The sequence below is a fragment of the Pipra filicauda genome, unplaced genomic scaffold, assembly GCF_003945595.2.
Source record: "Pipra filicauda isolate LSUMZ 115617 unplaced genomic scaffold, ASM394559v2 scaffold333_size800053_pilon, whole genome shotgun sequence".
Lineage (NCBI taxonomy): Eukaryota > Metazoa > Chordata > Aves > Passeriformes > Pipridae > Pipra > Pipra filicauda.
Genome location: NW_024104458.1, coordinates 773,208 through 800,008, shown reverse-complemented (window position 1 = coordinate 800,008; position 26,801 = coordinate 773,208). Strand labels below are relative to the sequence as shown.

Below are 26,801 nucleotides of genomic sequence, written 5' to 3'. Positions count from 1 at the left end.
TCACAAAATATCCTGAGCTGGAAGGGATCCACAAGGACCATCCAGCCCAGCTCCTGGCCCTGCACAGACACCCCAACAATCCCACCCTGTCTCTCAGAGCCTTGTCCAAACCCTCCTGGAGCTCTGGCAGCCTTGGTGCTGTGCCCACTGCCCTGGGGAGCCTGGGCAGTGCCAACCACCCTCTGGGGGAAGAACCTTTTCCTGAGATCCAACCTGAGCCTGCCCTGGCACAGCTCCAGCCATTCCCTGGGCCCTCTCACTGCTCACACAGAGCAGAGATGGTGCTGCCCCTTGTGAAGGAGCTGTAAACCCAGTGAGTCTCCCCTCAGTCTCCTCCAGGCTGAACAAACCAGCTGATCCTCCTATGGCCCCTCCAGACCCCTCACCATCTTTGTGGCCCTGTTGCACCTGTATATGTTTCCTCTTTTTTTTTTTCCTGGGGTTCAGCACTGCCCAGTTTCAGTGCCAGTGCAGAGGGGAGGAGGCTGTAGCAGCACGTTCTGCAGCACTCAGCAAACATCACCTCTAACCCTCTCTTAGCCACTTGTCCTTTTTTAATTTAAGCTTTGTTCACAGTCCTCACCTTTGAGTTTGCAGTGGGCTCGTGGCTCCGCACAGTTCCCAGGCACAGACCAATAGTTCCTGTTTGTGCCTGAATCCCAAGCTCCAGAGTGCTTAATAGTCCTGCTTTTTGTGCACAGGTGGATGAAAAGCTCCTCACAAGTGTTTATTAAGTTGACTTTCAACCCGTTTGATCTTAACTTGCCTCTGCTTGAGCCTGAGGTCAGCAAAGCTTTTGCAGGGTTTTTCATGAGGAACAATGTGTGATCTTAGAGGGTAAGTTAGTGTTCAGCCTGATGATCCCAGATCATGTAATTTATGGTGTAATGTTTCCCGAGGCTTTCATCAGCCTTTGGACTCTGTGGTGCTTTTTTCCCATCCTTCATTAAAAAGGGGACACTGGGAATAATGTGTAAATGTTGCTGTTTAAATGCAGGTTGATTTTATAACTGAGGCTTTGTTGGTGAAGCTGTCACTGCTGTGCTGTACAATGCCAGATTAAAGTGATGCTTTTTGCTACAAACACAAAAATTTTGGCTTCTTCTACTCCCTCCCCCACCAAAGAAAAAAGTATTGAAAATACGAAAACTGGCAGGACTTTTGGGATCCCACACAACTTCGTGTTGAGAATGAGAAGTTTTGTACAGCTCTTCCCTACTGAGATTTGCTGCCTGCTTTTCATTTCATATCAGATTTCTAATCTACAGCAGCTTGTTAACTAGGCTGGGAATTAGAATAATTTCTGCCAGCAGAGAGGAGGAATTAAATTGAGTCACTTTTGCATGTTTGCGTTTTTATTTTAAAGGTATCATCCCTGCCACTGACAAGACTTGTGGGTTTTTTTGTTTTTAGAAAAGAGGTTTGGGAGGATTTTTCTCTCCCTTGTCCCTTTAGAGTGTAACTTCAAGTTTTGCATTAGTGAGACACTCCTTCCCTGAACAAAAGCTTAATGCCTGACAAGGGAGGGTGTTGAGAATATTCTTTTGCAGTTTTATATTACAGTTGGAGACAAGATCTCCCGTGTTCACAGGGTGAGTTTTGAGCAGGGTCTTGGGGAGTTTCTTTTCACTGGTTTGTTTTCCAAGCAGACATTAGGGCCGAGAGAAGACAGAACTTTTTGTTCTTTGAACTAAAATGCAGTATTTTCTCCTTTGCTATTTGGTTTATTTGCTGTGAAGGCCCCTCTGTCCAAGAGGAAGCTGCTCTGCAGACCTGCCTCCTCCTCCCTGGGCTGAAGGTCACCTCAAAGTTGTCAGGAGCCTGCAGCACAATTCTGTGGAGTTGAGTTGAAGCACTTTGCCAACATGAACTTCTCCAGGAGTCTGCCAGGAAATCACTGGGAGTCCTGGCAGGTTTTTTTAAAGGGGAGGATGAAAAAGACTCAATCTAGTTTGTTGTTTTCCTCAGGGAAATCCAATCTTAGTTAATCTACTCCATTGCCTTTTGTTTCAATCTAATTTTCTGGAAATGTTCCCAATTAGGTCCCAGGGGACATGGGACCAATGATTTTTTCATTACCTTTTTTTTTTTTTTTCATTTGAAAGCTGGAATCTGCTAATGCAGAGAATAATGGGACTAGTTACTGTAAGCAAATTAAACTCCTATTTGCTGCACTTTCTAGAGTCTTTCATTTGTTGGTCCTGGAATAATTAGACTTTCCTGGTTTAGAAGCCAATCTAGGAGTGGGAGGCTGTGATGAAATACCTCTGTTTTGTCCTTCTTTCTTTGTTTCTACAGTTTTTGATGTCATCTTCCCAGTATCTTTTCTTCTCTGTGTCACCAGTTTGTGTCTGCAAGGGTCCAGTTGGTTTCCAGTGGCACTTGAACAATTGTGATTGCAGCCAGAACTTTTTGCTCCTTCCCTCTCCATATATATAATGTTAGAAAATCCCACAATTGTTGTGTCTCAGATGTAAAACACATTTATCATCTGTTTAAAAAGTTGTACAAGAATATAATCTAATATATCATCTAATATTTATCTAAATTAATACAGCAGACCATGGTAGCTCTGGAGCAAAGGTCAGAATGCTGTAAGTGATTGAGCATCTCTGTTCTCGCTGGTTGCTCAGCAACTCCTGGTACCAAGCCTGAGAAACTGGGAGCAAACTGGGAACAGAATCCAGGTGTTCTGGCATGGGACTAACAGCGAGTGCCCCAAGCTCCCCTGAGACTGCATGGGAGGCACTCCACTTTCACAAACCTTCTCTGCCCACACAAGCTCATTAGTTATCATGGATTCAATCTCATTCCTCTAATGAAGGTACATCAGCTTGGAATATGAGCTTTGGGATATATTTAGCTGATCTTTTGGCTAAACTGAGTAAGAGAAACCCTGACAGGCTCGACTGCTTTTCTTTTCTAAGCACCTACTGCATATCTGTTGGGGGAAAGAGTGTCTGTGGTAAATACACTTTCAGGCTTTTTTTTCATATTAGAGATAATGTAGTTTGCCTTGGCTTTGTAGGGTTAGGAAGTGCTTTGAGGCCACCTCCAAGGTGCAGTGTGTTTCCTGAGCTAATGCTGTGAGCTGATGGGCTGGCCTGCTCCTGGGAGCTCGGAAAAGCAGCTGTTTGGAAGGCTTATGGCTCCAGCCTCCTCAGGGAGATGCTCTCTGTGACCCAACCTGCTCCTTGTCTGACTTCCTTCAGTGGTGGCTGTGCTCTGGGTGGGAGAATGGGAGCAGCTCCTGGCTGGGTTCCTCCATGTGCATCCTGGACAGAGGCTGCCCTGGGAGCCAGGGATCCCAGTATGATCCTCTCAGGCACATGGTGTGAGTCTTGGGGATGGTCCTGTGCAGGTCTAAGGGTTGGGCTCCGTGATCCATGTGGGTCCCTTCCAACTCAGCATGTTCTTGGATTCTGTGAACATTTCCTGCTCCAAAGGTGCTGTGTTAAAGAGGCCCAGCAGCTCATTGTCACAGCTTGCCTGCGTTTTCAACCTCGCCTGTTTTACTTGGGAAGGAGAAACAGTAGGAAATGTGGAGCAGACTCCAAGCTGTGCTCCCAGCAGCCAGGCCATCCCAGGTCACTGTGCCCCATCCCTCGGGAAGTGGGATGGGCATCCCACAGCGCTGCTGTCATGTGGCTCCGTGGGAGGGCAGCGAGTACCCTGTGCCTTTCCAGTGGGTAAATCAACCCTTGGACATCAAAGTGATAAGGGAAGTGGAAGCACAAGCTCCCGAGGAACACGCCCAGCCTTGGGATACCATGGAAGTGAAACAACTCAGTGTTGGGCAGGTTTTCTCAGCTGCCTTTTTTATGGTTCCCTTGTTTGTCTGAGCTCCTGGTCTGATGGTTTTGACAAGACACTGAGTCAGGATCCCTGGGTTCTCTGCCAGGAGAGGTTTATACAAATCAAGTTACCATTGGCTTTGGTGCCCTTCATTAACTTGAGATAAGACATTATCCCATGAGGACGTGCTGAACTTGAATGTGTAAGGTGGTGTGAGGTGAGACTGAAATATGGAGGAGTGTGTTACAGATGCTGTAAGACTGAAACCTGAACAACTGAAAAAAAAGATAGTTCTGAAACTTAACAGCTGCTCTCACATTCCTGCTGCAGCCTTGGCTGTTCTTGTAAAGCCATTTTTGTGCTGCTCTTTTCACACAGCAGTGTCTGTAGGATGACCTGCTGTATGGATGGTAAAGCCTAATACGCTTTATTGTGACTATTTTGCTTCTTTGGTAAGACCCAGTAGTTTAAAAACCCTTTTGGCAGCAGCATAACTTCCCTTAATTTTCTGAATTCCTCCAGTGAAACCCTCCAGGACATCCCGACAGGATCACATGCACTGCTTGTCAGTTGATCCCTTTCTGTGTAACTCTTGCTTTTAATCTCCTTTGAAACCACAGCCCCTTCCATGAGGCCCCTTGTGCTGCAGGCACAGCTCAGCTGTTCTTGCACTTTTTCTCCTTTGTCAAATTTTTTGTGACTTGTTCACTCCAGCCTTCCAAGCAGAGAGGTTGCAGAGCTGGATACCCCGACAGCATTTGTCTTGTACACAGTGATGAAGAATTTCTGCCCAGTTTATGATCTGCCCTACTCTCTTTTTACCACTCCCCAAAGCTCCTAAAAACTGGCCAATAGATTTGACAATGTCACATTTCTTCATTTTGGGGTGAATAAAATCCCAGACTGGTTTGGGTTGGAAGGGACCTTAAACACCATCCAGTCCCACCCCCTGCCATGGCCAGGGACACCTTCCACTAGCCCAGGTTGCTCCAAGCCCCATCCAACCTGGCCTTGGACACTTCCAGGGATCCAGGGGCAGCCACAGCTTCTCTGGGCAACCTGTGCCAGGGCCTCCCCACCCTCCCAGGGAACAATTTCTTCCTAATACCTGATCTACACCTGCTCTCTCTCTGTTTGAAGACTAAATACTTCAATACTAATACTAAAATAAGTTAAGCTTGCCTTGTTACAATATCCAAAGGCAAGCAAACCACTATCTGTCAGAGAAATTAATGTTAGAAATGTCTTTTGGTGAATGTCTTGGAAAGTAATCATTGCAACACATTTAACCTGGTCGGGGTGTTCTAAAATCTCTCTGCATTTTTGCAAAGATCTTGTGAGGGAGACTCAGGAGTTGCTTCTGCTGTTCCATGGATTTCTGTGTGAGCCTCCCAGTGCTTGTTCTGGTCCCGGCCCAATCGGAGCAGGAGTTAATGATTAGCCTTTGATACAGATAAGGATGATTCTGCTTGTCAGCATTATCTGAGGGTTGAGAAACTTTGCTCCATCTCAGACTCGTTGCCTGCCTGGAAAAGACTGTTCTCCGGGAGTCAGTAGATGGAAAACCTGTCTCTGGAATAGTAAGTACTCAGCATTTTTTAGCTCTGAATCATTTCTGCTTTGGATTAGCAGCTCTGTGGCAGCCCAGGGGTTTGAAAGCTTGATGGAGAAGGCAGCATTGGAAGCTTTTTCCCAGAGTGTTTTTTTGTCACCTGTAAGAAAATTGCTGATGGCTCTTTGTTCCAGCTTTCCATGCCCTAGAAGTGGTCCTGGCAGAAGAGTGTCCAAAGACAAGCTCCTTCCCAGAGAATGGCTTGATTTGATTGCTCCTTTCCTCTTTTTGATATCACAGATCTTCTGCCTTGGAGATTGAGTTTTCAATGGTTCAATATTCAATAATATTTTCAGTAATTCAGTTGCATTTCCAAAAGGAGAATGTGGAGCTGCTCTGTTCCGTGGACTGGGGCTGTGAATTTGTGCTCCCTTACAAGTATTTGTGTTACTACCTGGAAGCTATTTATATGTCACTGTTCCATCCTCCTGCTCTTTGCCAGGATCACGGGGCAAGAGCAGGAAGGTGCCTCTGGTGATGTTTAGTTTGGTCTTAACCGTCTGCCAAAACAGAGATCAACTTCCTGGGCTTAATTAAAAACACAGTGGAGTGAATTTCGCTGCTGGTGACCCCAGTTCTACCTTGCATTTTTACCCAGAAACAGCTTTGGGCTTCTCAAAACAAGTGTTTGGAAGCACAGAAGAATTTTGGCTGTGGTAAGTTTTGTGTTGAGGGACAGAATCACAGAATCAACCAGGTTGGAAAAGACCCCTGAGATCATGGAGTCCAACCTGTGACCCAACCCCACCTTGTCACCCAGCCCATGGCACTGATGCCACATCCAGGCTCTCTTTAAACCCCCCCCAGGACGGGGACTCCACCCCCTCCCTGGGCAGCCCATTCATGGATGGTGATGGAAAATGAACTTAAAGGCATCCACTTCTCCTCTGCAAGCAGAGAGAGTTTAAATATTTTTGTAAAAGTCAGCCTCGTGAACTCTTAGGTCTTTAGTCAAAGGCTGCATCCAAAAGATGACTCTGGCATGCTGGAAATCCCAGTGTATTCCCATATGGACTATGGACGTGACATCCACCTGGCACAGGCTGGAACGTGACAGCTCCAGGGGAGGGGAATGGCTCAGTGGCCACCTTAAAACGCTGTTTCTGCACATGGACACCTTCTGAGGAGTAATTAGAGACAAACAACTACTTACATATGAAAGGAAAGCAGTGAAATGTGCTCCTGGGATTAACCAAGGAAGCTTTGCCATGTGGTGGAAGGGAATGTGGTGGAAGGGAATGAGCGTGTGGCTGAACTGGACACAGGAAAACGTGTGTGAATTGCTTCAACCAGTGGAATGGCTTCCCAAAAATTAACAAGGAGTTCTGGGGGAGTGGTTTTCTTCTTGTCCAGGTTCTCAAAACATCTCAGAGCCCGCTCAGAACTTGTACAAGTGTTGCCTTTTCTGGGCTAAGTCTGGTTCTGATGTTGGAAAGCAGCCAGAGAAGGAAAATGAACTGTGTGAAAATGAGCAAGTAGGGTAAAATCTGGGAATCCATGAGTCTGCTGAATCACCTGTTGCTGGACGTTGGGCTCCCTTTTATGAAGCCTGTAATAAACCACTGCCATCCACTTTATTACCCTCGGCATTGGTTTTATCTGCGTGAGACAAAGGTAGTTGTGCTGTTGGAAGATAACATCAGTAATGCTACACCTGTATTAAAGGCCAGCACTTCAAGGGCACACTGAGTCATTTTGGCCACTGAGGAAACTTGGGCTTGCTGACTTGGGAGTGCACTTGTTGACTCTGGATTTCATTTTGTGTCTGCTGAGATGATTTTACAGTTTGACAGGGCTTAGGGGCAGAAGCCACCTTATAAAATCAATCTGGGCAGAGCTGTTTACACTGTGTAACCTGGTGTGTGACCTTCCCCCTTCAGCAAACCACAGAGCAGTGGCTTATCAGGAATTAACTTGCAAGTTCCCTATCTCACATCCTGGCATATCATTCCTGATAGATGGAATGCTTCTGCATGTGGCCACTGAATGCTCACAAACAATAATCCATGTCCTTACCCTCTGGACAGACCCTTTTTGTGGGAGACATGCTGCTCTTTTTTATCCAAATAAATGATGCAGGAGTTGAACCTACAGGGATCTGGATGCTGAATTAGTGAGCACAATGAAGAAATTTGTAAGCAAAAGGTAGTTTTTTTCACTTTAAGATATAAATTTTCCCTTCATTCAAAAAAAAGGCTGTTGTAGGTTAGAAGGTGTTCTTGATTAGGGCAAATAGAATAGGAAGTGAAATTCTTCACTAGGCCTGGGTTTTCTAAGGAAGCAGAAGTTGTCTAATCTTGCAGGATACAGTTCCAAATACTAATTCTTTTTTTTTTATTAATACAAAGTTTTTGAAGAGTATCACAAGGCTCAGGACTCCTTCCTTCTTGTTCTCAGCCTGCCCTGAGGCAGCAGGATGGTTTCAGCTCTCTGGCCACGTGGATCACATCTCCCTGGTCACCATTCCTGTGTCTGGTTGTGTAACATCTGTGCACAAACCACCACAGACCATAAGGAAATGTCTGTTTATTCAGGAGTTGTGTAATCTTGGAAATATGGGTCACATGGCCCTGCTTTTCTGTCTCCTCTTCCTGCTGTCCTGCATCTCCTCACTGCTCAGGATCCCCAGTTGTCCTCAGCTCCCAGGTGAGTGCTGAGGGTTTTTAGCGGGATATTCCCGGGTGATTCCTGACTGAACACCACATGTGGAAAGCAGGCTGCACCCACCTGTTCTCTCACACCTCTGGGATTTGAGCCATCCTGCCTTATCTCTGCTTCTTCCCTTCCTGGGTGGGGGGAAGGACGGGCCTTCAGGCTGGATCCTGGGGATTTTGTGTCTTGAATATGTCACTGTGCTCCTGTGGCATGCCCTGCATGCTCTGAGGAAGGGAGTTGAAGCTCTGATGGCATGGCCAGTCTGCAGAGCTGGGGTGATCCTGACCTCTGACATGCCTGGGGAGTGCTGAAGGGGTTCCTCTGGAGATGCCTCCTGGGAATGGCCTTTGATGGAAGCTTGTCAGCACTAGCTCTGAATTCATGCTGATGTTGGCTATAAGGAAGTTTGGTGTCTGCCATGCTTTGGCAGGAGCCTTCTAGCCTGGATGTTTCATAAAGAAATTGTAACGTGGCCTCCTGTGTCAGCTTTGGCATCTCTGAAGCCCTGCTCTTGTCTCCAGGTGGATGCCTGAGTCAGCTTTGGTGCTGCACCTCCTCTGCTTTGGGAGCTGTGGGAACGGCAGCCGCTCCTCAGGTCTGGCATGTCCTGAGGTGCCTCAACTCTACCACTTTCCAGAAACTTCTCTGTGTGCCAGAAAGGGGGATGGCTGCCTCATGCACCTGGACTGAAAGGACAATAAACAGCCCAGGGAAAATAGAGGATCCAAAAGGCTGCTTGTGCAAGGAGGAAGTGAGAACAGGGTAGGAAACACTGTCCATGTACAGAATGGAAGAAATTGTGCCCCTGGGAGGCCTGAGCAAGACAAGTCACTCCTGAGGGCAGGGATCAGGGGCCTTGTGCAGAACAGATCTGCTCTGGCTTTGGCCCCCAGTGCCACAGGGGTGTGTCCTTGCTGTGTGTGCCCAGTGAGAAGAGCTGGCTGGAGCTGGGGGCTGCTCTCCTGGAGCTGGAGCAGTAACGTAGGAAAGGAGGGAGTTTTGTGCCACTCAGAGATGAGCAGGCAAACTCTGACCTGTGGAAGAGGTGCCAATCACCTTTTAATTGGGCACCACTGGAGTTCTGTCTGCTGATGGAGCATCTGCCCTGTATGGACACCGTGTTTATTGGTTTTGGTAGCAGTAAAAACAACCCCTTGTGTCTGACATGTCTGTTCCTGGCCCTCTGCTTCTGGTCAGCGGGGGGGCGGCTCCGGGCCAGGTGAGCTCGGCTTTGTTCCCTGGGCTGCACTTTGGATTTGCTCAGCTTATTATAGTCCCTGGCTGGGCTTGTCAAAGACAGCCAAGGCTGGAATGTGCTCAGATCCTTTGAAAGTGTCCCACTGGGGACTTCAGGTTCATTTGGGCTCACACATGTTGAAAGTACTCGTGTTTTGTCAGGATGGGAGCAGGTTATTGCTGAACACTTCAGTCCATGGCATTCTTGACATCTGGTTCTCCAAAACAAGTTTGCTGTGTCCTGCCTGGTTGTCCTTTGTGTGGATAAGTGTCCTTTGTGTGGATAAGTGTCCTCAGCCTCACGACAGCCTTCAGCATCTGTCACCCAAAAGTACCTCCCTTGAGCCAGGCTTTGTGGCAGATGTGTGCCTGGCAACATCTGCTAAACCCTGTTTTGCAAGCGTGTACCCTGTACCCTGTGTCATTCACAGGAGCTGCCAGACCCAATCCCAGCAGCATTCCTGCTGTCTTGCCCTTCCTGCTGTTCTGCATTGGCAGGGCAAGGACTGTGTTGCATTTGCAGTGGCATGAGAATGATCCAGTCACGTGTACCCACCGCTGTGCTCTGAGCCCCAAAGCCTGTGGGCACCCACATCCTGCAGCTTGTGCTGCTGTGTTGAAGGGATGGTGTGGGTGTCCCGTGGCCTGCCAGGAGCAGGGCAGCCTGGAGAGATGTGCAGGTGGTGACCCTGAGATTTGGCTCCACAGCTGGAGACGTGGATTGGTCTGTAGATGGCAGTTCTTCCAAAGGAAAACGAAATCTCTGGTCTGTGTGGGAATGTGGTCAGGGTTCTTTTGTGGATGAGGGGAGTTTCCACCCCTGCATTGCTGACCTGGGATTGGTGAGGGAGAGGGACAACCCAGGGTAAGACAGATTTGCTCTGTCACCCCTTGCTGAAGTGGAAGTGACCTGAGCTGTGCTGTTGAGGGTGAGAGGTGGGCAGCACAAGGCTGTTGTGAATGGGAATAGGTTAGAAGAGGAATAGGATAGGATAAATTGGAAGAGACCTTCAAGAATTATCTAGTGTAACTGCCAGGTCTAACTGCTTGATGGAGTTGGGGACCCTTTGTGAGACAGTAGAGGATCACACTTGGATCTCAGTGCAAAGCTTGAATGTGGGCTGGATCAGACTTCTCCAGCAGAAATGAGGCTACAGCCAGGAAAGGCTGGCAAGGACCCCTCAGTTTTCCATGCTTCCCAGGAGTTCCTTCTCTCATTGCTGTTGCATCTCCTGCAGTTCCAGTGTGGCTGAGGGAAACGCTTGACTGCACAGGAGGCTGTTTGCTGCCCAGCCTGACCAACTCCCCAGTATTTTTGCCACCTGTACACATCTCCTGCCAGCATTTCTCAGCCTTTCCTCTGATGTTATCGGGCTTAGAGACTGAAGTTTGCTGCTCTGCAGGACTGTTTTCAGCTGCCTTTCACTCCATTGGGCCCATTAGTGAGACATGGTGTGTGCTGCACCTAACGAAGTTCAGTGCATTGTCCTGTAAAGAACAGCCTGTCCTGGATTATTTTTCTTTTTTTGTTCAAAGATTTAGAGGTTTCCTGAGGAGTGTGCAGAAGCTGGGAGATTAGGAATGACCGTCCCCTTTTAGGGAAGCAGATCAAGCAGGGCCTCTAACAGAAGGTGACCAGGCAAGTTTGCTATGAAAATAAACTCCATCAAAGGGACATTATTGTAGCCACGCTGAGAGGAAGAGCTCTGGCCCCTCCTCAAGTAATGGGGATGGTGCTAAGTGAGTGTGACCAGCTTTGCCTTGGCTGTGCAGCTCAGGGATGCTTTGGTTCAAAGCAACAGATGGGACCTTGAGGGTTGAACATACACTGATATTTTGTCAACTTCTTTTAATCTTCATTTTAATTAAAAGTTGATTAATGTATGTAGCTGCATCAGGGTGCCAAATAATGTTGTGCAGCTCCAGGAAGGTTGTGTGAGCCACCATCCCAACTGGAATCCATAGTGTGGGACTGGACCATTGTTTGGGGTTTTTGCCATGTCCGTGGGTGCTGTGCGATGGTTCCATGTGGAGGGTGCAGCCTGTCCCTTAGGGACACAGCAGCCCTACAGTGAGAGGGACAAACACGTATTGGGACAGGAGTAGAATGTGGGAAAGAAACACAAAGATTTGATAAGAATAAAACAAGCAAACAGTGGCATCTGGGAGCCCAGAAGGATGGAAGTTTGCAGCTCAGAGAGGAGTGAAAAAGCAGCAAAACAACTGCCCTTGGCAGAGCTCTCTTGGGATCCTCACAAAACCCTGCAGCCCCCCTGAGTCCCCCAGGCACTGAGGAGGAGTGTGTCCGTGGGGAGTGGGATTACTGGCCCCAGCCCTGTGCTCTGGCAGTGCTGCAGAGAACCTGAGCTCAACTCTGGCTGGATGCTTCACCCCCAAACCTCCCTGTGTGGGTGACACATGGTCTGTCTTAGCCTGGGCAAATACCATCAGTCGTAGACAATGGAGTGGTGTTGATGTGCCACGTTCTCAGTCCTCCAGGACTGTGCTGTAGTGGTTCCAGCTGGAATCCTCAGTGGAGGTGATGGCAGAGGAGCAGATCTCCTGTGGGATCCTCCTTCTCCCCTCATGAACCGTGGGCAGCCCTGTGTGTCATTTTTGAGAGCCCATTGCTCCACCTGGCTTGTGCATTCCAGCTGCCCAAGAGCTGTGCTCCATGTGCTCCCAGCTTGGCTGCCTCTCCCTGCTGATGTCCCTGCTCACTGATTCCACCTTGGCATGTCCCAGCCTGCCCAGGCATCGTCCCCTTTTTTCAAAGCTGAACACAAGATGTTGTCTGCAGCCCTGCTGAGCTCTTATTTTGCCCATCATTCTCCACTCTCTGCACTCCACTCCTCCAGAGTTCCTGTCATCCTCCTCCAGAAGCTCCTGAAACACTTTGGGGTGAATAGCTCAGCTGTATCCTTCCCACTACAGGTGGAGAGGGAGAATGTGCCCTCTGTCACACAGAGTTTTCCTGCTTGGCTCTGCTAATCTGGCCTGAATTGATTTTCAGGCTTCCATGGTCAAGGACAAAGCCCAGGAAATCCAAACTGCAGCCTGACAGCCTGAGCCTCAGCATGTCCTGGAGCTCTGCTCCCAGGCCATGCCCTTCTCTTTATCTCTCTTTATCCAAACCCCTTCTGGTGTGTTGAGCTTTTAGGAAGCCTTAAACTCCTGGGAAAGGCACTAGGTTGTGTCTCTGAGGTGGTGAGGCAGTACCAGAGCAAGCCCCAGTTCTGCTGTGACCTTACAGACATTCCTCCAATTCTTAAAATAGCACTAAGAGCTCCTTCTTCAGGAGTTGTGCAAGGGAAGAACAGAGGTGTGCAATTAGGGCACAGCACAGTCCCTCCCTGTGTCTGGGTGCCAGCCTGGGGTTGCTGAAGCTGCCTGGGAGAGTTCCAGGGGGAATTTGGACACTGGAGAACAGCAGTGTATGTCTGTAACACATGTTGTGCTACGTTGCTGAAGGATGTAATACTTGTTCCCTGTATCTATAAAGTGTGTCTGTATAGTCTGGGTGGTTTGGCCCTGGCTGCTGTTGCTGGGTGCTCCTAAAGCATGAACAGGCACAATTGGTCTGTCCCTCAGCTGTGCCTTTAAGCAGCTCCGGAGATCCTGGAGGACTCCCAAGTCCACCCCTTTGGAAAGGAAGTGGTTAAAGTGGTGGGGTTTGCCAGGAACCTGAATAAACTCAAAGCAGTGCTTAGGTCTCCTGATGAGTGGCCCCAGCCCTGAGAGGAGCCCAGGGCAGAGCTGGTGAACAGAGCTGCAGTGTCTGCAGGCGCTGCTTCCCTCCCACTCCATTTACAGCTCTGCTACAAAATAAGGGCGTTGGGCTGGGGACCACGAGCTGGGAGCCAGCGGAGCTGACAGCCTGTAAGTAGAGCACTGGGGACTCTTGGTTGCCTTTTCCATTACTCCTGTGCTTTATCTGCAGCATTCCTTTGTGTCACACAGCACTGAGCCATGGGTGGTGTGTAGGCAAGAGAGCTTTGCCTTTCCAACTTGCTGGTTTTAATCTTTTTCCCTTAGCTTTCTTTTGGAAACTTTCATTTTAATTCTTAGCAGATATTACCAGGTCTTTCTCACATCTTCAGGAGAACAGAGGGACTTTCTGACCCTATTCTTGCTCCCAGAAGTTGGTAGGGAGACCCTGGGTAGGAATCACTCCCTCTGTGCTGAGGGGAGTCGGGAGGGTTCTGTGTCCTGTTGACAGGGCTGGTGGGCTTGTGCCACTGTGTGCTGGCCACTGCAGCACCACCCTCTCTGTGGGACAAATAACTGGTGTAAAGCACACTGGGGAGGTGGATTTTAAGGCTCTGGTCCTTTCGGGCAGAGCCAGTGGGATTAGGTTTATTGCTTGTGTTTTCAGAACTGGCATGGGGAGGATGAGGCACTGTCCTGAAGGGAAGAGTTGCTGCTGTAATGGGCATTGATTTAGGGCTCTGTTGTTAATCCTGTTACACTTCTGATTTGGAAAGGAGCTTCATTCCCTTTGAATGTGACTTTAGGAAGCTTTGTTTGCACACCGTGTTTCAGACCAACCCGGTTTCTAAAGGACTTTCTGGGAACTTGGCAGGTCCTTCCCATAGCCTGTCCTGTTTCTGCATGTCCAGGTGTAACTTCCTTGGGTATTTGCCGCAGGGAAAACTCTGTTTTGCTGGGAAGTTGCAGGATTCTGGATGAACACGGCAGAAGCAGGAGATTGGGAAGCTGTGGTGGAGGTTGTGTGGGATGGTAGTGATGTTGTGGCTGAGACCTGCTTGAGAAAACTGCTCTGGGTTTGGCGAACCACCAGCTCCAGCTCATTTACCTGCCCTGTACCTGGCATATCCTACCTGTCCTCCCCTTCCCTGTGCCCTGGGGTTGTGACTGTGGCTTCCTTGTATGTGTGAGATGTGGCAGCACTGGTTAAGTGTTGGTGGAGGGTGAAAGCAAGTCCTGGTGCTGACAGTTTGCTGCTGTCAGATCCTGCTCCTGCTGCACCTCTCCCTGAACCAGCCCAGTCTGCAGAGCTGCCAAAGTGGCACTGCAGGGGTGGGACAGAAAGCTGTGTGAGCAGAGCCTGCCTGAGCTCAGTCCTGCTCCAGGAGAATGGCTGAAAGGAAGACAAGTCCTGTGTGTAGCTCCAAGTCTTGCTGTTTTCCTTAAAAATGTGAGGGGTTGTGAAATGGAGGCTGTGGTTCCTCTGACCTGGGGTAGCAGCACTGAGAGGGAGAGAAATGAGCCTTGGAGAGAATTTCCTCATTCCTCTCTCCTGTTCCACCCTGTTTGTTTTCTTAGGCAGTAGGTTACTGTGGAGTACAAAAAAATCATTGTGTGTGTGTGTGACCCTTGTGACAGGTGAACCATGGGGTCTGTGCCCTTCAGGTGTGCAGATCCTCTGGAATACCTGAGCCTGATGCAGCCACAGGCTGTGGCAGATCCCTTCTCCAGGGCATGCTCAGGGATCCACCCCAATGCCTCTTCCTCCCTGTGCAAACATATGGAACAGGCAGCAGCCAGGGATCAAGTCACCCATTCAGACAGAAATACCTGCTGAAGGGCTGGGTCTGTACAAGGCTAAACCTATTTAAAGAATTTATAATAATAGAACCTTGTGTGGGAGTTTTTTTTCCTTCAGGTGTGGAGTCAGCTTTGTTAAAACCAGCACCTGCTTCAGCCCCACATCTGTCAGCTTGTCTGTTAGGAGCCTGTGCAAACCAAATAGAGATTTGCAGCTTGAAATGTTACACACTCATTAACTTGTTGCTGCCCTGGATATTGCTTTTATTCCAAGACACAGGTAGAGAACTCCTAACTTGTAAATCAGAGACTGATTGTCCCCTGGAACTGATTTATTTTTAAGCAGAGATTTATCCATGTGTTGGTTGCCTTCAGTGACACAAAACACAGCTGAAGTGGCTCAGACAAGGTTATTTCCTCTGACACCACTTAATACCCCATCTTTTAGGATCTCATAAAATGTCCTTCAGTGCTGGGTCACTGCAGCAGGGGTAGGGTTTGGTGTTGGACACTGGGGGAGCAGAGTGAGAAGGAGCTGCCCAGGTGAGGGTCAAGCTCTTTGTGACCTGTACCAAGACCTGCCCAGCCACAGGCAGCCCCTCCTGAATACCTGAACTTATTCTTTGTTCCTACAAAGCAAATATCCTGAGAACATCCACTATTTCTCCCTTTCTGCAGACAAATGATGATTAGCGAGAAGGAAAATAGTGAGAAGCTGGACACAACCCAGCCATTAAGGCAGTTTTTCATCTGGGGAGCAGCCAGAGCTTCTGTGGAGTGCACTGGAACCTGTGGAGTTTGGCAGGAGTGTGGAGTTCTAAATTGGATAAGGAACCATTGGACAGTAGTCACTAGTGAGGATGTTGTACCCAAAGCAGAAGCAGTGGGTCAGTCAAGTGAGAGGAGACAAGGGAGGAGACACAGGGGCAGCTCTGATCTCTGCTCTTGGCAGCAGTGAGCCAAGGGAATGACTAAAGCTGTGCCAGGGCAGGGTCAGGTTGGATCTCAGGGAAATTTCTTCCCCCAGAGGCTGGTTGGGCACTGACCAGGCTCCCCAGGGCAGTGGGCACGGCCCCAAGGCTGCCAGAGCTCCAGGAGGGTTTGGACAAGGCTCTGAGGGACAGGGTGGGATTGTTGGGGTGTCTGTGCAGGGCCAGGAGTTGGACTGGATGATCCCTGTGGGTCCTTCCAGCTCAGGATATTCCATGGTTCTCTGATTCTGTGAGATTTTGGCCGGGGAGGGGGGAAGTTCTTCCGTTACGTTCTTCCTCTCGCGGCACAGTCACCTTTGATCCTGGGGGGTGAAGCACTTGGGCTGTTCTTCCTTCCCTGATGCAAAAGACAATTTGAAGTTTGTGTGTCTTGGCAGAGGGTTCCTTTCCCAAGGGTTTGTATTTTGGGACTGCAGTTCTAGACCCTGAACCTTTCAGCTCTGGAGCAGGATGATGTTCAGAGCTGTGCCATGTGGAAATCACACCGTTCATTCCACAGGTATCCCCTGGTAATGCTTTTCTGTGTCAGCTGAGCTGCTGCTTCCGTTGGTCTCTCTCTTTTTTTGCTCCCTGTGGACATTTTTCTGGTCTCAGTATTTAAGCACAAATAGGGGTGAAGTGAGCAAAAAAATCTTAGCAGAAATATGGGCAGAGAATTCATTCTGCTTTACCCAGTGCCATTAATTCCATTACAAGTAACTTTCCAGGGGATTATTGTGAATTGTCTAATGCAATAAGGGATGGGCTACAAACCTCAGCTGCAGAGATACAGAACATACCTGAGCTGTGTGTTCCTGGTGTTCCTCACAGGTGCTTACCTGCAGTATTTAATTTCAGTGTATTCATTTTCTCTCATGAGTTCATCCCCAGCACTGCTGACTTAGTTTCCTTATCTTCTCCAAATCTTTAATTTCTCTCACTGTTCTCTTTAATTTAACTCTAAAGGCTGTTGGGATCCCCAAGTCTCTGTCACAAGCTGAAACAGCTCCACCACAGCTGGGGTTTTATTTGCTATTTTCAGTTTAGAAAGATCTTCTAGGGTTTTATTTCCTCTCTCCAATCTCAGTACAGCCATCCCTCCCTGTTAAACACCATGGTGCCTTTTGGCTTAGAAAACTGAAAAATTGCACTTGTAAACTCTCCTGATGATTTATCTGGAAGGAAGGATGTCTCCTCTCTTTTTTTTTTTAAACTTTGGTTTGATAGAGTGTCTGTTCTTTGGTTTTTATTCCACTTGGTTTAACTTTAGTACTGGACTAGAGTGGGAGGGTACAGAGTATTCCAGGCAGGGTCCAATATGACAGATCCTGTCCTTCCAGGACTGACTGGTATTCCCAGGTCGTTTTCTCTCTCGTTGCTGTTTCTACCTGGTGGTTTCCATTTCCCACCAGGAATTGTGCAGGTCCCAGCCCAGGCAGTGCAGGAGCCACGTCCAACGGCCAACCACGGAGGGGGGTTTATTTTTAATGTGGTGTGTCCAGACACCCCTGATTTGTGGTAACCAGATGAGGGATTTGGACTGGCAGCCTTCTGAGTGTTTCTCTCCCTGTGTTAATGTGATTAGAGGGGAGATGTGGCAATGTAAAGCTCATGGAAATGAAATTGGATTGCCTGTGGCTGTTGCAGACCTTTGCCTGGCAGTAGGTCCTGTACCCCCTAACACAATTGCTGGGTTCAACACGTCCCCAGTAAAATGCATAACTGTCAATGAAGAGAAATCTCATAATCTGATCCTTTAGTATATGCAATTTAAAGTGGGCACTTAGATACTTTTGCCTCTGGCATGATGCAATTGAGAAGAGACTTTGTTTTTTACCTCTTACAGATAAGAAATGTTACTTCATAGTGAGCCCTTGTGTCCATGTGCCACCTCAACCAGATTAACTCCCTTTCTGGCAGGAGTGTGGAGGATGGTGCAGCAATAGGATGATGTAAAGCTCAGGGAGACACACCTCCTTTAAATTGTCCTGCTCTGTGCTCCCTGTTGTCAGAGCAGGACCATGAGGATGCTCTGGAGTTTTCCAGAGGCAGTTCTCAGTGGCTCAGGGTATTTTCTCAGGGTATTTTCTCTTGGAGTAGCAGTAGAGAAACCACATTTCTTTTTAGCAAAGTTCTTCTTTTTTGTGTTTTCCAGGGTCCCACTTTTCTATGTGCCTTTCTGAACCTCCCTGCCATGGAGATGTCTCACGACCACCACAGGAACAGCTCCATGTTGCCAGCCACTCATCCTCCTGAGCATCTCCACTCCACAGCCCCCCCGGGACACAACCATGGATCTGACATGATGGCAATGGTGAGTGGCAGAGTCAGCATTAACCACAGAGCTTCTCCTTGTCTGTGCTTCAGGGTAACTTGTCATCTCAAAGACTGTGCTCTTAAGAACTGGAGATTAAACTGAACTTTGGAAGGCAGGAAAACCCAGACCCCACTGTGACTCTTCTGGGGTGAGGCACGAGGGGATGTGAAACATGACATGGATTTCAGGGCTGGAGATCCTTTGGCAAAACGGTCTGTTCTTGCCAAAACCTTTGCAGCAGCCAGGCTGGGGTGTGCTCTGCAGCCAGCTAAAGGCAGGAGTGCAGAGTGAGCATTTTCCTGCCAGGAGCAGATGGATGGAGCTCTCCAGGCTGTCAGTGGCAGTGAGAGCCCCAGGCAGCACCGCAGGGTGAGGGGCTGTGATCTGCACCCACCAGCTCTGTGCCCTTTCCCTCCTGAACCTTCGAGCTCACTTTGGGGAGCAAAGTGTTGCCAGGGCTCTTTCCCGTGTTGGCACCGAGGTCCTGGATCCTGCTGCTCCAGCTGACTTTGATTCTAGCAGGTCCAGACTTGTGCATTCTGGCACCACTGAGGCTTTGTGGAGATCCTGCCCAGGGTTTCCATGGAAATGGCCCTAGGATCTGTGTTGCGTGTAACCAGTTCTAGGAACTCTGTCAGCTTTTTCTCCCTTTTCTAAATACTTTTGGAGTGAGTTTGAGATTATTAGAACATGTCTGTTTAGGATTAAATTTCAAAAGAAGGGGAGAGAGTGTGCATTTCCATTTCACATGAGAGTGTTCTCAGGAGGATGTTTTACAAACCTTCAGTTGGAGTTTGCCAGCTCTGTGCCAAGGAGGGAATCAAGAATTGCTGTGCTTATATTGCAACCAGTATCACAAGAAGAAAGGACTAGAACAGCCTCCCCTCAGTGAGCCTGGCCCAGGTGGAGCTCAGAGTCCAGCATTGCTGCTGCTCTCCTTGTAAAGCTCTCCCTGTAATCCCACACCTTAGTATTGGCATCCTCTGGGCCATTATTTTCCATATAAATGTCATTTCTTTACAAATGTCAGGTGTTCAGTGGATAGTTACGAGACCCTGCCTTGCCCTGCAGCTGAAAACTGTGAGTAATTACACAAGATTTTGAATGAATATGGCACATAAATCTGTCAGGAAAGGCAGTGCATAGGCACAGCATCTTATTTAACAGGCTGAGCACAGTTAAGGTGTGTTTTCCCATTCCTCAGTAGCTCCAAGTAACAGGCTCTGGTTCAGCTGCAGTTCTTTGGTTTGTGTGGTTTTTGTTTTAAATGTAAAAATGTTAAATTCATTGGAGAGATGAAAGTGCTCTCTGAAAGCTGTTCCACAGTGATTTCTGCTCTGGGGGTAATGAATGTCTGCTGATCCTCACAGATGCTGAGATGAATCATTAATTCTGAGCTCCAGCAAATAACCTTAATTAAGGAGGGTTCAAACAGCAGTTCCTCTTGCGTGGTCCGTACTTTCCATGTGAAAACACAGTGTGCAGCTGTGGCCAGGACATGCCAAACTGCCCTGTACTTACCTGGATGGGAAGTTTATGTCACCTCCAGCTGGCCAGGGGGTCACTGATATCTCCCCTTCCCACAGCACTCACTGTGCAGCCTCAGGAGCCCTTCTCTTCTCCCAGGGGAAGTTGTGGTCCTGCTTTACATCTGATACACCTTGTGGTACCTGTGTTTAGGCCTCTGTTTCCCATGGGATATTAGAAGTTCCATAGGGAAGCAATTCTGCTGGCACAGGGACCAGAGGACTCAGCTGTACAACCCTCCCCTGTGTGAGCTCAAAGCAGGTCATGGTGGAGAAAGGAAGGTGCCCTGTACCCAACCCCTGAGAGGATGAGGAGGAAAGGATGAGCTCCATGGAGACATCCCCAATCCCTGATACTTCTGATGCTGAGGAGAAAAGGAGCTCCAAAAGCAAGAGAAGGCACCTGCCTGTAACAGGTACCGTGGAGGGGCAGTGCCTTCTGCCCAGGGCTGCTCACTGGAACCTGGAGCATTATCCCTTTGTGTGTGCTACACTAATTACTGGAGATTCACTACCCTTTCTTCATGTTCTGTGGTGACCAGCTGAACTGATCTGAGCTCCTGTCGTGGGACAAACCCTGTTGCTGACTCCTCTGAGCTCCATCTGGGATGAGCTGCTCAGGCTCACCTTGGTGTTCTTTGTGTTTTGGGCAGGCCATGACTTTCCACTTCAGCTATGAGAATGTGCCATTGCTGTTTTCTGGACTTACAATCAATTCTCCTGGAGGTTAGTAACACTGTCTTGTCCAGTCCAAACAAAACATTTGCAATTGGTGTTTAAGGATTAATGTTTCAGGAATTGTTATTTATGCCAAAAATACAGAGATAGGCTGTGTTGAGTCTGGTTTAAATGGCATCTGTGGGGTGAAAGGGAGATTTTATGTAATTCAAGAATTGGGTCTTATTAGCAAAAGTGATTGCTGGTTTCACTTCCTGGGTGAAATTCCAGTTAGTGTGTGGATGGAATTCCCATTTCCCACCTGTGCATGGACACGGTGCCCTGCCAGGGCCTGCACAGCTCAACGTGGTTGTTCAGCCACCCAGTGACTCTTGTGACAGGTTTTGTTGCACAAAGACAATGATGTTTCCTCTCTTGTCAGAGATGGCTGGTGCTTTTGTGGCTGTCTTCTTCCTGGCCATGTTTTATGAAGGCCTTAAGATTGCCCGGGAGTGTCTGCTCCGGAAATCCCAAGTGAGCATCCGCTACAACTCCATGCCAGTGCCCGGCCCCAACGGCACCATCCTGATGGAGACACACAAAACTGTTGGGTAAGGGTTTCACTGCATTCTACAGCAAATCCCTCCAGGTGGAACTGGGACAGAAGGAACTCGATGCAGCCAGTACTGAGTGTACTGACAGGCCGGGACACTGGTGGGCACTGGAGGACACTGGGCTTGGCCAACCTCGAGGATGGGGCACAAAAGGAGGAAAGGAGAGCAAGGAGCCAGATGAGCTTGGGGGTTTTGTGATGAACACACCTGGGGAGTTCCCAGGAACAGAGTTTGGGTGTTACAGGCAGTGATCCTGACAGGAAATACTTAGAACTTCTGTTGACAGGTAGTCAAAGCTACTGTGCAGAACAGGAGCCCTTCTGCTTATTTAATGGGGGGTAAAATAAGCTTGACAAAGTCTGTTTCTCATTAAAAGTTGTGTTCTCCCAGCAACTTCCATGCTTGCTTTGCCGGTAGGCAGCTCTGTGGGGAAAACCCCAGCTCCAGGTTCATGCAGGAGTCCCTGTCCAGGCTGTTGTGACCTTCTCTGCCATCTCATGCCCTCCCTGCTGCCCTGGCAGCCTCAGAGCCGAGCGTTCTTTGGGAATGGGCATATCCCAGCTGTCTCCTGTTTGCTGACTGTTATTTGGGTTTGTGTTCCCAGACAGCAGATGCTGAGCTTCCCCCACCTCCTGCAGACTGTGCTGCACATCATCCAGGTGGTGGTCAGCTACTTCCTCATGCTGATCTTCATGACCTACAATGGGTACCTCTGCATTGCCGTGGCAGCAGGAGCTGGCACCGGGTACTTCTTCTTCAGCTGGAAAAAGGCAGTTGTGGTGGATATCACAGAGCACTGCCATTAACACTGGGTGCTGCCCAGAGGCCTCTCCACTCCCCTGCTCCCTGGAAGTGCAGCCATCCCAAGGACTGGATCATTCCTGAGCTGCAAGAGAATCACGATAAAGGAAAACCCACCACAGGTTCCTGGCTGGGGTGCAGGGATGTGAGGAGCTGGGCTGTGCTGCTCCCCCTGACTCCTGAGAGTCCCTGGCAGCCCTTCTTGGCCAGGATTTACTTTATTCTTAGATTATGCTGTGATTGAGATTAGCTGGCTGACAGAAATGTAGAAATTATTCTTTTAAAAAAGAAAACAAAACCATTTTATTTTTAAATTGTAAATGCTCATCAGTGAAGGTTTGATGAACAGCAGGAAAAGCTCAAAGTTGCCCATAGAGCCCTCTGTGTGTGAATGGCTGTTTTAATTTGGTTTTTTTTCAATGTGTACATAATGCCAGGGGAGGGATCACCCTGGCATTGTGGCTTTTGGGGCCAATGACACCTTCTGCTGCAGAAGGACTCAGCCTCTGAGGAAGATTTGGTGCTGCACATCAGACACTCAGGTGTGTCCTGGCAAGGGAGGACTTTGACCCGAGGATGTGACCCGTGTGCTCCAGGGAGTGGATGAACCTGCCCTCCAGGCCCACCGGAGGATGATGAGTGTTGTCAGTCTGATGTATCCAGCAGCTTTACTCAGCCTCCAGGGAGAACACTGGAGTTTGGCTGCCTTCCCTTCCCAATCATGGAAACACACGGAGCAGACACAGGACAAGCTGTGTATTTACAGGGCAAAAAATTCTAAATAAACCATTGAACCTGCAGGTACTTCATGTGGAACTGCACCAGGATGGATCCAGAGCTAGACTTTGGGGTTACTAAAACTAGTTCTGTAAATGAGGTAGAGCTGAATAATGATTTCATGACACTAAAGTTAAAATGGCTGGAGAGGGAATTCCTGGATGGAGCTGAAGGGGTTAAACAACCACGTTCCTGTAAAGGAGAGATTTGGGGAAGAGGAGAAGGGAAACACAGGACTACAGCAGCCTTCAGTCTCTTCTCAGGTGAAGTTTGGAGCAGCTTGGGCTGGTTAAAAAGTGTTCCTGAGCCAGATGACTCCTCTTTGTCCCAGCAATCCCACTGTGCCCATGCTGGGGCTGCAGAGCTCTTGCTGAGTGCTGTGAGCTCTGCACATCTCACAGGGCTCTGAGAGGGGCACAACCAGCCCAGGGCTGGCTTTGGGGATCCTGGGGAGCAGCTGTGGTTCAGCACTTGGATATTAAGCTGCTGGTTGGTGTAGGGAATGTGGAGCAAAGCTGGAGTCTTCACTCTCCACAGGATGCCCAGTTTGTGCCTGTAACTGGCTGAAAGGGAAGACATTTGGAATTTGAGAAGGGCACTGAGAACAGGCACCGCTTTCAGAGCAGGACTGGTGTCTGGGATGTGCCATGAGAACAGGGAATCCTTCTGGGATGACACAGGAGCATTTTTTCCTCTGGAGATGCTGCTGGCAACTGTTGGCAGCAGCTGTGTGAGGAAAGGGGATCCTTGGAATGGCTGTTTAGCCCAGCAGCCTTTCAGGGCAAGGCCATCCCTGCTCCTGGGAGCTCCATGGTGCTGGTGCTGCTCCCTGAGCACAGAGCCCACCCTCTCCACCTTTTGGGAAGGAAATCCATTACTGTTGCTGCCAGCACTGGAATTGCACCTAAATTCAGCCCTCCTGGTCAGATGTTTATTTGGACATCCTGTTTTCTCTGGACAGTGCAAATAGAGAATAAAAGGAGCTGAGTTAAAAGCAGGTTTAGGTTCCTGGTTACTGGGTGAAAGAGGCAAAGTTATTTTCATGGAAAAGTTCTGGCCACCTCCTGGTGAGAGACAGGAAAAACGCTTCCCCAGTCTGGTCTTTGAAGGGAGTTATGTCTCTGACAGGCTGCAAACCCACTGGTACCCTCTGCTCCTGTCACAGGGAAGTCTCTGCTGTGCCCTCCAAGCAATTGTGGTTCTCCATGGGGCTGGAAAACTGCCCCTTCCCATCCCTGGGAGAGCTGAGAGCAACGTTAGTGTTTGGCAGAGAAAACTGACAATCCCTTCCCAGCCCTGGGAGAGCTCAGAGGAAATCCTGGTGTTTGTCAGGGAAAACTGGAGCTGCTAAATGCTGGAGATGTGGGTGATGATGTGGATGGTTTGCACTGTGGGGCTCGGCCCCTGAAGGAGCTCAGAGCCAACGATTCCAGCACTGTTCCCATCGGTTTGTCCGGAAGGAGCTGGAGTTGGTACCGGTACAGGATGGCTGAGCACAGGGAATAGTCAGGAGTGGCTTTCTGTGGTGACAATAATTATTTCATATACCTCTTGCTGTGTATTTCTTTGAACCACAACCTGCTTGGCCTGACCCTGCTGTCACCTTTCACCACCTTTCCGTGTATCCAAGTGACCAGACTCGAATTCTCTGATTGATCAGAGGTGGATGACTTGGAGATCAGGCTGTGGCTCTTACAGTGTAAATTTGGTTCTTGTTTGCTTCTCTGCCTCGTTCTACATGTAGCACCTGTGCCCTTGGAATTGTTTCCCCCTGGATGAGAACCTCTGCCTTCAAGGGCTCCTCTCCTGCCCCTGCTCACACCAGAGAGGACACAGCTTTGTCTGCTCTGACATCACCCCCAAACATGCTACATGTGTGTTGACACAGGAATTGCATGTCCTCAGTCTCCTAGCCATGAGAGCCCTCACCTCCCTGTTACCAGGACACCTTTAAATTCAGGCAACACAGAGGCTGAATTTAAATTTTCAGCTTGGGAGCCTGCCAGGGCAAAGCCATCCCTGCTCCTGGGGGCTCCACGGGGCTGCTGCTGCTGCTGCCTCAGCACAGAGCCCACCCTCAGCACCCTCTTGGGAAGGAAATCCATTACTGCTGCTGCCAGCACTGGAATTGCACCTCCTAAAGGCAGCCCTCCTGGGTTGATGCCAGCTGTTCATTTGGACATTCTCTTTTCTCTGGGCAGTGCAAAAAGAGATTAAAAGGAGCTGAGTTAACAGCTTTATGTGCCTAAAGAGCTAAAAAAAAAAAATCTCCTTTTTTTCCAGTGTGACAGGGAAGTGCCACTGACCTCAGTGACAGGAGTCTCCCAGGTGGCTGGCAGGTGCTCCAGCTGCCTCCCACAGCCTGTCTGGAGCATTGGGAGCCCGGGATGCCCAGGGAAGGTGTGGAGGGAAGTGGCTGTGTCCTCCCTGCTCCTGGGCTCACTGCCCAAGGCACAGCTGGGGAAGGGACGTGTCCTGTCCGTGTGTCCCCCCTGCTGGGGCTGTGCTTTCCTTAGTTCAGTGTGACAATCCAGAGGAGCCACCTCTCCGTGTCCCAACCTCCCCCTTCCCTCCAGATCCCACTGGCTGTGTGTTGCCAGCCCTGTGCTTTGGCAGAGCCTGAGCAAAGCCTGACCTCCCTGTGGGTGGGATCTGCTCTGGGGCAGCCCCAGCCCCTCTGCTGCCCGAATTTAAGGTTGTCCTGTAACACAGGGAGCTGAGGGCTCTGATGGTTGTAAGATGTGAGGACAGTAAATTCCTGTTGACACACATGTATCATCTTGGGCTGTAATGTCCTGTGCCTGTTGTGTCCCTGATGTTTGGTCTCCACCCACTGTGCCTCTGGATTATCATCCTCGAGGGAGCACAGAGTATCCAGCTGTGTCCCTCAGCTGGCTTTTGTTGTTTTTTTCGGTGCCTTTTGAGTTTGTCTGGAGCCAGTCCCACCAAACTCAGCAGGATTTCTAGTTTTGTTTACAGTGGACTGTCATTTTTGGTTTTGCTCTTGCTCTTTGTGGAGGTAACTCGTCTGATGTTACTGTGAATATCAAGAATTCCCTGTATATAATTAACCAATAAACTAGATTGCATTTTACTGTGGTGGGGGTGTGTTTTGTAGACAATCCTCAGTGCCCCCCTCAGAGGGAGCAGCAGGGCCCAATGTCCCTGTTCAGGGAGTGGGAATGAGGAGCAGAGTCCTCTGGGCCTGAGCAATTCACCTTGGAGCTGCTGGAATGGGAATGTGGGAAGTCACTGATGCTGAGTTTCTGTTTGTTCCAGCCCAGTCACACTTTGCAGGTGATGGAGAGAGGAGTTGGTGTCTCACAGAGCTGCCTTCCCTAGACAGGGAAGAATCCAGGACAGGAATTCAGGGAGCTGTAACAACCTCCTGAGGTGTTGCCCTCTCAGAGCTGGGCCCTGCTGGGAATGCCAGGACAGCAGAGAATCCCTGAGCATTCCATATGGTGTCAGACAGGAAAGGCAGCTCTGCTCCAGGCCAGGCTGTGGCTCTTCCCAGCTGGAAAACAAACATTTAAGTTCTGCACATTCGGGGCATCTACAACACGTGAAGCCTCAGTGTAACTAAAATCCAGTTTGGAGCATTGCTTGGGACACTGAAAAAACAGAACTGGAGCTGTCCTGGAAGATGGTAGAAAACAGCTACTAAATTCCCTGTGGGTGTGCAGGTCCCAGGGTTGCAGGGAGCAGGGTTTCCTAAACACCACCATCTGCTCAGATTTTATAAGTTGGTTCCTTCAAGTCCCCTCACTCTGTGCCAGAGTCTGTCCCCTCCTCTGTGGGGCTCTGCCCCCAGTCTCACCTTCCAGAGCCCAGGCACTGATGGGGGTAAATCCAGGGATGTGCTGAAAAAATCACTCTGCCTTTGGGCTTTTCATCCATAAGGAAATACTTGGTGATCTTTGATGCAAGCAGTAACAGTCCCTGGGGCTCCACTCCCAGGGTGACAAACCAGGGCAGCTGAAGTGACACAGGTGGAAGGAGGAACTGTAAAGGAAAAACTGCTTAGTCAGGAAACGTGGGATGTCATTCCATCATATCCATGTGCCCAGTGCAACATCCAGGTGTGCAGCCATTCCCTGCTCAGGGCCCAGCTGTGACACGGATTGGGAAGCAGCTTTGGGACACGTTTAACAGACACAGGGGATTCTTTCCTGCCTCCTCAGGAGAGGGCAGGGCAGCACCTGGAAGCAGAGCCTGAGCACCCAGAGCTGTGGAACCGCTGCCTTCAACCCAAACCACCCATCAGACACCTCCCAGGACCTTCCTCGGTGGGCAGGGCTGGAGGTTCCCATGGAACATCCCAGGGGCTGG

At 49.3% G+C, this 26,801-nt stretch overlaps 2 protein-coding genes and 1 long non-coding RNA gene across 4 annotated transcripts; 2 read left to right on the top strand and 1 right to left on the bottom strand.

Moving 5' to 3' along the window:
* The first annotated feature begins 232 nt into the window (after positions 1-232).
* LOC114003398 lies at positions 233-2,174 on the top strand. The gene is made up of 2 exons (XR_005564539.1): positions 233-837; positions 1,740-2,174. It is a non-coding gene; the product is annotated as an uncharacterized LOC114003398 (long non-coding RNA).
* Positions 2,175-7,960: 5,786 nt separating this feature from the next.
* On the top strand, positions 7,961-25,563 carry SLC31A1 (solute carrier family 31 member 1). 2 transcript variants are annotated; one of them, XM_027750347.2, is made up of 5 exons: positions 7,961-8,053; positions 17,933-18,091; positions 20,274-20,346; positions 20,720-20,888; positions 21,496-25,563. In XM_027750347.2, exons 2-5 carry the CDS (start codon positions 17,972-17,974, stop codon positions 21,695-21,697), a joined length of 564 nt encoding a protein of 187 aa, XP_027606148.1. In that variant the 5' UTR covers positions 7,961-8,053; positions 17,933-17,971; the 3' UTR covers positions 21,698-25,563. The 2 variants fall into 2 exon arrangements, with proteins under 2 accessions (XP_027606148.1, XP_039239901.1); XM_039383967.1 differs by lacking the exon at positions 7,961-8,053 and adding an exon at positions 13,027-13,177.
* On the bottom strand, positions 21,938-26,796 carry LOC120323741. Its single transcript, XM_039383966.1, has 2 exons — positions 26,290-26,796; positions 21,938-25,986 (listed from the first exon to the last, which is right to left on the bottom strand). Exon 2 carries the CDS (start codon positions 23,511-23,513, stop codon positions 22,470-22,472), a length of 1,044 nt encoding a protein of 347 aa, XP_039239900.1. The 5' UTR covers positions 23,514-25,986; positions 26,290-26,796; the 3' UTR covers positions 21,938-22,469.
* Between the last annotated feature and the right edge of the window lie 5 nt (positions 26,797-26,801).

What these genes read in the sequence shown, in the direction of transcription:
- SLC31A1 (XM_027750347.2), top strand. Translation starts at nt 17,972, where the DNA reads ATGGAGATGTCTCACGACCACCACAGGAACAGCTCCATGTTGCCAGCC. An exon ending in GATCTGACATGATGGCAATG is followed by an intron (nt 18,092 to 20,273) that starts GTGAGTGGCAGA and finishes TGTTTTGGGCAG; the next exon opens with GCCATGACTTTCCACTTCAG. An exon ending in TACAATCAATTCTCCTGGAG is followed by an intron (nt 20,347 to 20,719) that starts GTTAGTAACACT and finishes CTCTCTTGTCAG; the next exon opens with AGATGGCTGGTGCTTTTGTG.
- LOC120323741 (XM_039383966.1), bottom strand. Translation starts at nt 23,513, where the DNA reads ATGAAAATAACTTTGCCTCTTTCACCCAGTAACCAGGAACCTAAACCT.